This window comes from Pecten maximus, chromosome 18, assembly GCF_902652985.1.
Source record: "Pecten maximus chromosome 18, xPecMax1.1, whole genome shotgun sequence".
Classification (NCBI taxonomy): Eukaryota; Metazoa; Mollusca; class Bivalvia; order Pectinida; family Pectinidae; genus Pecten; species Pecten maximus.
Genome location: NC_047032.1, coordinates 15,890,051 through 15,899,892, shown reverse-complemented (window position 1 = coordinate 15,899,892; position 9,842 = coordinate 15,890,051). Strand labels below are relative to the sequence as shown.

General features: G+C 35.2%; 1 protein-coding gene across 1 annotated transcript; it reads right to left on the bottom strand.

Annotated features, from left to right (window-relative positions):
* Positions 1–410: 410 nt before the first annotated feature.
* On the bottom strand, positions 411–8,761 carry LOC117316079 (clavesin-2-like). Its single transcript, XM_033870566.1, has 6 exons — positions 8,704–8,761; positions 5,794–5,988; positions 5,041–5,471; positions 3,259–3,369; positions 2,496–2,677; positions 411–2,088 (listed from the first exon to the last, which is right to left on the bottom strand). The coding sequence occupies exons 2-6, from the start codon at positions 5,936–5,938 to the stop codon at positions 1,971–1,973; spliced, it is 987 nt and encodes a 328-aa protein (XP_033726457.1). The 5' UTR covers positions 5,939–5,988; positions 8,704–8,761; the 3' UTR covers positions 411–1,970.
* Between the last annotated feature and the right edge of the window lie 1,081 nt (positions 8,762–9,842).

Genomic DNA, 9,842 nt, shown 5'->3' with positions numbered 1-9,842 from the left:
ACTATTGTAAAGTTTAGCCCCTCCCCAGGGGCAAACGTGAAACCCCTGGGTCATGAAATTTACAATTATGGTAAAACACCTTAAGACCCTTACATCTATGAAGAGTGTTTGATTCCAGCATATCTGAGAGTAGAGAAGAAGATTTTTGAAGTTTTAGTCAATTTGACCCTTTTTGGCCCCGCCCCTCAGGCCCCGTGGGGGTGGGGACCATATAATTTACAATTTTGGTTGACCTTTAGCCATAGAAGCTTCCTGCCAAATTTCATAGAATTTGGTTTGTGGGTTTTGGAGAAGAAGTCGAAAATGTAAATTGTTTACGGACGCACGACGGACGACGGACGACGGACGACGACGGACAAAAGGGGATTAGAATAGGTCACTTGAGACTTTGTCTCAGGTGACCTAAAAACTGTACTTACAAACAAATAAATAAATACTACAGTGTACCCTGGGTATATTGCATTTCAGACCTATGCACTACAGTTTGAGATGGAGGTAATCACCAGACAGCTGTTTCTCTGTGTCCATTTATAACAATCAACCTTGTCTGCAGTGGAACTGTTAGTTCTTATTTCATTATCAGTTAAACATCCTAAACAACACACAATCACATTGTTTACAAACATTTTGATGTCCTTTTAATGTGGGTCAGCAGAAAAAAAGTAATATAAATAAGCGAGACATGTCTCTTTCTTTTGAAGAAAGGGAATCATCATTATCATTTCCCAGGGAAGCACTTTGATATGGGAACATTTCAATAAAGTCCATGGCTTAAGATTAAGTTAAATTAAGGCAAGTTCTATAAACGTATCTATTTTAGCGTACTCAAATTATAGTGCATCACCGAATTTAAACAGATAAGCACAATGATGAATTAGCACAAGCAAAAATGCTTGCCATAGAAAACAATGTAAAGAAGGTATAATTAGTGCAATCATCAATTCCCTCTGCGTGAAAAGCTCTAAAATAATATTACCACTAAAATATGTAAGTTTACAGTATATACATTGACATTGTATGTTTTATTAATTTTATAATTACCGGTATTACTATGACAAAATCACAAGTTATGCTAACTTTCCAAATAAACTTACTTTAGCACCTTACTCTACAACAAAATATATGAAGACTTTAGCAGAAAAGAAAATTGTAAAATGGTAGCAGTGATTTGAAATGTTATTTAAGATCTGTTTTTACTAATTAGACTGTTCAGAATTTATCGGGAATTTCTCAGCAATTGTCAAAATTTTTATTTTAACCTTTGACATCAAATATTATATAACTTGCTACTTCCATCAAGGTACTTCTTTTTCCTAATAACTTTCAACTTTTGACCAAAACAGTCCTTCAACTGGCAAGAACAATGCATTATTAAGGAGAAAATAGTCCAGAAAATTAAGTCTTCACCTAGCAAATACGTAGTAATTATTTGAGGGTGCATTTTTATGCATTTTTTAACTTAAAAACCTGGTTCTAATTCATATTTTCAATCAAATTTTCTTGTTCTAATTTTCATTTTTTGTTAATCTCATCTCAATGTACCCAATCAATTAGCAAACATGTATTTTTAATTATATCTCTTTTATATAATATTCAATCATTAATTGTTTCAAAATTAAAAATCATGCCTTTTACTTCATAATTTGACTAAAAATTCTGAAAAGAATCATATAATCTTTCAAATAGCTGCTTAAATGAGCGTTTCATCAATATATATTTACTTTTTGATACAGATATACAAAATCACACGTAGTCTGCATTTGAATCGTGGTAGCTCCAGGTGTTTTTCTTTTTTATATTTTGCGATCTTTTTATGTGATTCCATCAATCTTCAAGTATATATGCAAAAAATTAGCTACTCTGCAGTATTTTGAATATCAAATGGCTATTTGTTTGAATATATCAGATGGGGGGTGGAGATTGCAGGAAAACACTTAATATATAAATGATTTGGCCTTACAAGTTGTTGGTCATTCTATAAGGAAGAACTCTTCGTCCAAGTGTGTGCCGGTATCATCCCCTGACCCATGGTCAGCATGGCTAGAGAAGTGGTCAATTGGAAACGATTCTGATCTTACAGCTCGAGATCTGCAAAATAATGACATTTTAAGCAACTTTCTGAACAATTCCAACACAAAACCTAAAAACAAGCATGCTGGATATTATGCTTAAGCAATACATGTACCTTACCCACCCATCCCAAAAATAGTAACAGTGACCTTGACCTTGACCCAAAAAAAACCTGCAACTCAAACTTGATCTGTAGCTACTCATATTGATGTTACATACCAACTTTACCTAACTGACCTTGAAGTATTGCCGAGAAACGTGTGGAAAGCTGAGCTGACAGACATGCAGACAGATGGAAAGACAAACGGACGGGAAGAAAACTTGGTTTCATTTAAAGTAATTATCTGAACAAACCAATAATACAATAGAAATAATACCAGGACTATCATACAGGTAATTACCAAGGTAAGGCCATATCAACTTACTTTGAACAATGGCCTGGCCAGTAGATCTGTTTATCACCAAAGCTAAAACTTTCATCTCCGATCAACTCTTTGGCCCAGAGAAGATTGTTGTAGGGGGGTAGTGTGCCGCCAAGTTCTGCAGGCAGGACCTCTTTGTGGATATGAACGTGTAGTGTGCCCAAGTTTATGCCATGCATATGAATCTGTAATCACAATGATGTACAATAATTATCCTTTGTGGAGGTCATCGAGATGTTTATCAACCTGACAAAGATAACCGTTTCCAATTTTTCAAGTTCCATTTATAGCAATTTGCATTTCAATTTGTTTGTTTAAACTCAATATGATCCTTCAAAGACAAAAGAGTTGAAAACAGTGGTATTGTTTTAGCGAGACAGTATATATCTCATTGGGATATATACTACCTAATCTTGCTTTAGATTTATCAATGTCATTTTAAAGATGAAATTGCTGGTTATTGTAAATTTTATACTACATTGTATATCATGCTAGGCCACTTTCTTACAAAGTCAAATGGTAGGGCAATGGACAAAAAATGTTGAGAATGAAATTGCTACACGTGTTGCATATTGAGAAATTATAAATTCTATGGATTTTCATCATCCTTGCATGAGTTTTTGTTTTGTCTTGGTTTGGGGCTTTAGCATACAAGCAATGGTAAGTAAATTAAATCAAAATGTTTCAGAGCATTTTCTAGTCAAAAGATTGTCTACAATTTAAGAGATTACAATTATTATCACAATTATTTTCAGTAGCAACCAACCTTGTCTTTGCTTTTCTCCTTGAGGAAAGGTTTCAGCATCTTGAAGACAGCTTCAATGTACCAAGGCTGATTAACAAAGTGAATGGCTCCAAACCGTGCCGGAAAACAGTCCTATAAAGTTACCAAATGTTAATATTGCAGAAACACTGCAAGATATGAATTCCAATGAATAATGATCAATGCTAGAACTTCAAATATATTTTTGTTTGATTGCTAGGTTAACTGCCTCCTGAACACTTCCGAGTCATTTTGAGATGGAGTGGGGTGCACTTGTACTAGTAGTAGCTGGTAGCTACTTCACTAAACAACATACATGTACAAGAGGCTGTCACATTATCGCAAGCAATTGGGTAGAGTGTCTTGGGCAAGGGCACAACCACAACAGCACAGTTATGTGTCCTCAGCTTCCTGAGAAACACAAACCATAACAAACAGAGGTCAGACCACACACTTCAAATCTTCATTTCAGTTCCATTGATCTGATGCTCAATGCGAAAAAGTGGTTGATAAATGGAAATATTTCCGAATAATTTAACCTTGCTTGTAACAAGCACTTTAATTGGCTTTAAAAGTGTATGTTATCAGCCAAACTAACATACTCAAGAATTCTGCAGAAGTGGATGTGTCGCCTGCACAGAAAGTTAAGCGATTACAGGAGTTATTGCACAGAAACAGATTTTCTATTTATAGTAAGTGACCTTGACCTTTGACCAATTAAAAAAAAAACATGCATTTTGCATGGAAAACCTGCATGAAAATTGAGTTTGATGGCCGCCAAGGCACAATTTTCTGTTTTTAGTAACAGTGACCTTGACATTTGACCTTTACACCTGAAAAGCAATCCCAAGGAAGTCTAAAAATGGAGAGTAAAGGTCACCTTACTAGGTCAGACTATCGTTAATTTCCCTTTAGCCTAATGGTAGGGTGTTTGCCTTGATAGCGACAGGTTGCTAGTTCGAAGCTTGGTAAGGAAGATCTGCAGGAAGTTTGAGTTTAATTATGAGAAGAGATCTTGAGTTTTCTATTTTAAGTATTAGTGACCTTGACCTTCTGACCTGAAAAGCAATGCCAAGCAAGCACTTTTCTTAGAAAGATCTGCATGAAGTTTGAGTTTGATTAGCCGAAGGGAAATTGAGTTATCATACTGACACAATTTTTTAATTTTTAGTACTAAGTGACCTTGATCATGGACTTTTGGATCTGAAAAGCTATCCCAAGCAAGCATTTTAGGTAAAGAAGATCTGCATTAAGTTTGAGTTTGGTCGGCCAAAAGGAACTTGAGTTATCGCACGGAAACCTCTGTGTGGATACTGCCAAAGCCAACACTAACATAGTTATACTTTTATGTCACTTACTTTTGCAGGCAACACAAAAATGTTGTTGCTGTTTGTAATGCTGCTTACACAGTGGCATAATAATTTCTAAGAGAAAAGAGTTTTAATATCAATAAAAGTCAGATTTCCAAAAGGGATTGTGTAAAGTAAATTAAATTAAAAAGATTAACTTCAAAATAATTCTTCTGTTATGGAGCTTTACAGTTTATTCAGAGTACACTCCAGTATTTTGTGTTTTTATTGTCAAAACATAAAAAACATATTCAACAAAACACATGAGAAATCAAGGTATACCTAACAGAATGATTCTGAATAATTGTTTATGCATCAATGGATATTTTAATATTAATCAGAACAATTTGATACTTACTGACGCTTATATTGCCAACCACAAAGAATAAATGGTGATCGTAACCTTTTACACTAAATATTATATTCAGGAAATTACCTGTAGCCCTTCAATCATCAACTTGAGAACTTTTGGACTGAGCCACGTTGACTGTTTGAATGTGAACTGACTCCAGTCGACAATGACAACAAATCCATTAATCTGTGCCTCATCATCATCAATCAACTTTTCCAGTGTCAGTAATATTGCCCGATATATTGATGCAAGACCATATCTATTATTGTCCCAATTTGCCGAGTACAGAACGATAATTTTACGTCCAAAGTGGTCAAGGTTTGGTAAGACTCCTGGGAGCCCATCATACAAGGCATCCTTAATTCCCGGTTCTGAAGCTTGAAACTTCTTAAAAAGATTTGTGTTGTCTTGGCGAAATTCAAAGTAACGGGCGAACAGTTTGAATGCCTCAAATGTGTCGTATTTTCGAGCTCGAAGGAATCTAGTGACAAATGATTCATCTGTTCTCAGGAAAGCTAAATGAAAGAAGATATAGATTAATGTATATCATAAATTTGTGGACATAACTTATTCTTCATTACTAACAGATCAAGTTTTCTTTCCTTGTAATCAATGTAAAAAAAACATTTTTTTTTATCACATAAATAGATATTAAACAATATGTCCTAAATCTAAATCTAATTTATCAAGTTTAATTATTGAATTCAGTTTCTGAAATTTTAATTATCAGTACAATGCTTATATACATATTGAAAATACACTTAACAATAATATATCTGCAAATACAGCAAATAAGCCCACCTCCCTCCCCCTCTCTTAAGTCAAGTCTACACCTACTAATATCTGGCCTTGTGACCATTTGATCAGTTACTGCTGTGATGAACTCAGCAAACTTCTCTGGTTCCTCGTTAAGCTCAGTGCGGGCCTTTCTCACGAGCTCCTCGGAGAGTCCCCACCCGTACTCCGCCATATGTGTGGTCATGAGAACGTCATTTAAACCTGTCACATTTTCATCGTCTTGACCTTCAGAATCTGAGAAAAAGAAACATCTACCAGTTAAAATTCTTCACAAAATCTATGTTTAATATACTTAGAAATTTCAATTACTATATACATGTATATATATATTTACAAAAAATTATCTCCCTTCTTTAACTTAGTAAACTCTGACTGCGAATAAATTAGGGTATACGCAGTTAAATAATTCAAGCCCTCAGCGGATTAATAAGTGCGGGAATCGGTAACATAGTTATGAGGTCATCTATATTTGTGACGCAACCGGAATGTCATCTAGATAGCCCCATTTTGAAAGGACTGATCAACGCAAGTTTAGCACTTTCTCCTGTTACCCGATGATCTCTGCACAATAAGCTAACATCAGGTGAGTATTTTGTCAAAACATTAACTGAATATTGCGTCTACACTCAACTATAGCTAGGCTGAAGGGAAAGTCCCACCTGCCTGATCTAATCATATAAGGTGATCTTTTACTTCTTAAACAAAATCGGCACCAAATCAAAGACAATCACAACTGTATCCTGGTCACGGCACCAAATCTGTAATTGGAAGGAGCATTGTAATTTCAGACTTGAACTACAGTGAACCAGCTCTGGTTTGGTTTGATTTACTTGTTTTACACCTCCTTTATATTTGCTAGCATAGGCTTTACATGTAAACGATGTAAGAGACTAAGAGTGCATGTGGCCTGTATCACCCACTGGTGAGATATAGCTGGTGTACTATATATATATATCCATTCAGTATTTTCTCAGAGAGAGCATCCCATGGGTGTGGTATCCAAATTGGATTTGGTTTTCTGTCAGCAACCTTCTTCAGTAGTATGTTGAACACCACAATAGTGACCCTTCTAAGTGAAGATGTAACATCTTAACCTAAATGGAAATTCCCAAAAGTCTGAGCTAGTAAAAACAAGATAACCTAGCTTATATACCCTCTAAATTAACCATATACAGCATATTCAGAGGACTACATATACAGTACTGTACATATGAACTGGACTGGGATGAGCTCTGATGGCCTTGTAGCTCAAATGGTAAGAGCTCCTGTCTAAGATAGAACGAATATTCATACCCTGCCTACACTGCTCTCTGGCAGGGTATGAAGTCCCTCCCATTGCCAACAGTGTAGCAAGCCCCAATGTGATTCACATTGGGCAGTTATTATAGCTATGATGATAATTTTCTCAGATAAAAAACACATGTAAATTGATGATTCTGGTATCTATTATCAATATTCAATCCACAAACCTGCACATTATGTCATTTCTTTCATAATAAATGGTAAAATCAAAAACGAGCAAGACACACGTAGATATCAGTTCAAACATACCGCCATCTTTAATTTGATACAAGTGTAAAAGTCAATTTCCTTATAAGGAAATCAAAATAAATTGATACTAATGAGATTTCCCACGAGATTTCAACAGATAAACAGATTCGGAGTTATATACCTCGGTGAGCAAGGTCAAACATTCTGAAATTGAAAAATTACACAAAGGAAGATGCACTTTCTTCACAACCCTTACAAAAACTGGTTGAATATCTCTGATAATATTTTTTTCATCGTATTAGCTTCATCCATATATGGTTCGCATACCATATTCGGATTAGCATCCTCCGAGAGTTCTTCGAGAAGTATCATGGCAGATTATGCGGAGACAACTCCAAGTAGTATAATATTGGAATGTGCAAATTAAAGATTTCCAGATGTGACGGCATAAGGCTAATACATTGCTGAAATTGCATTAGAAATATCTAATTATCCTTAATATTACTCCAAAGTTACATGACATCTGCTATTTGTAGCATTTTCGAGGTTCATTGCTTTGCAACACTATCGTCAATGGAAGGGAATCGTAGCTCTGATGACGACCATCTGTCAGAAATTGTCCGTCCGTTGTCCAGAGCTACTGTAGCGGAACTGGACCGGGTCGATCATCGGCGACCAGGTAGCTCAATCGGTAGAGCATCCGGCTAGTGTTCGGAGGTCCCAGGTTCGAACCCCGGGCTGGCCGTGCATTTTTCCACTCCTATGTATGTTATCTCAGCTACCGTCTAGAGTTTGGAGGTCCCAGGTTTGAGTCCTAGTCTGGTCGTTGCATTTGTTCTCTCTTGTTACACCAGAGACATATATACAGATCTGTATATATGTCTCTGGTTACACATATATTTGGTATCTGGTATATTCAAGATTCAAGATTTTAAAACACAATGTTCAACGATAATGTTACACCCATGAACATACATGTACATTTGTAAGTAAATTAGCAAAAAAAAAAAAAAAAAAAGTAACAAAATACATGTGAATAAAACAGCATAGTGAGGAAATAAGGACAAGTGTTTATTTTAACTAAAATGAAAGAACTGATTTTTGCTTCAGTCAGAATAAAATCTCAGGTGCCTCCAGATCACGATATGAAAACATGATACCACACGTTCTATTGCTATATAATTACTACTCATACATCATTTCCTACTATATCATTAATATAGTAGTAGAGGATATGTTGTTATTGTTTCTACACAGTGTCTAGGTATTAGAACCCGGGCACCTGTGAATGAAATTAAAGATGAAAGAAAACGGCCGGAGCCGGGACGTTTGAGAAAATTACATTCAGCATCAGCAGCCGAAGTATCTCAATACACAGCTAATACAGTAAACACACTAATGACAAAAGTATTCAAAACAAATCATAAAACAAAATAAAAATAGCGAAATGAAAGAAACCTGAACAAAAACTGCATCGATTCGATCGCTACCCTTCATCATCTTTGCTTCATCCAAGTGATGACAAACCCGATAGCCCACATAAGAATTTACGCATTGTTTCACTTCAGTTAAATTCAAGAAACTCTCTAGAACTTTTCTATCAAGATAGATTATTTTTCGTTTAATGGACATGCATTTTTTAATCATCTGCATTAAGTAAAATATCATATTAAAATAATACAAAATGTTATCAGACGATTTTTAGATAACTTCCGGTAAAATCAGGTGCATTCGATTAGATTCATTTCAATGGCTTAGGTGTCTTTAAAAAATGTACTCTTTAAATTTAGATCCCCGGATCAAAATTAAATCAAATGAAAACGTCGGTACAGGGTAAAACAAAATAATATTAGCGATTGAAACCGACACATAAAAGACATTCACAATTACATTATAAATGAAAACACACTTAATACTGTAAATATCATGAAATACATGTAGCTAAAAAAACCTGTGATAAATACGGAGTAATTGTACTCTGTGCTTTGTATTTGTTTTGTCTGCATGTGTACGTTGCATTGACATTTAGGCCCCTACCAGCTGTCCAGGAGTGTTTTAGATTGTGTAAGTGCGCACGTGGTTGTTGTTCTGAAGTAGGGCATTCCAGATTATTGGGTACTACTGATCGAAATGAGCGCATCATAATCCCCTAAAATAAGTGATTCAAAAATTGAAATCTTTGGAAGTTTTTTTTTATTGATGGAATCGTCGTGATCACCATCAACTGAGTCTTAGATCAGGTTTTGGACTGGTGACGTTTTGGAGGGGGAGGTGGAGGGAACACATGATATCAAGTCGTTGTGGTTTGCATGATAATTAACAAATCCACAGATACTTGGTAACTTGGGGTAAGAAATTATATATTGTATATATATACTATGTAGCCTAATGATACGAGGATATATAGTATATATTTACAATATATAATTTCTTACCCCAAGTACATGTACCTGTGAACAAATCTTGACAAAATATTGCTCGCAAGAAAATACAATATGTGTGTACCAACTTTATTTTTTAAACAATAATGAGCTAATGTTATTGATAATGTACAATTTAAGTTTATTCGTTATCATCAAACACATTATATTTATCCG

Coding starts and splice junctions, on each gene's coding strand:
- LOC117316079 (XM_033870566.1), bottom strand. CDS start 5,938: ATGACCACACATATGGCGGAGTACGGGTGGGGACTCTCCGAGGAGCTC. Junction 3,370..5,040: donor TGATGATTGAAGGGCTACAG/GTAATTTCCTGA, acceptor GTAACTTTATAG/GACTGTTTTCCGGCACGGTT. Junction 2,089..2,495: donor TGGCCAGGCCATTGTTCAAA/GTAAGTTGATAT, acceptor ATTATTTTGCAG/ATCTCGAGCTGTAAGATCAG.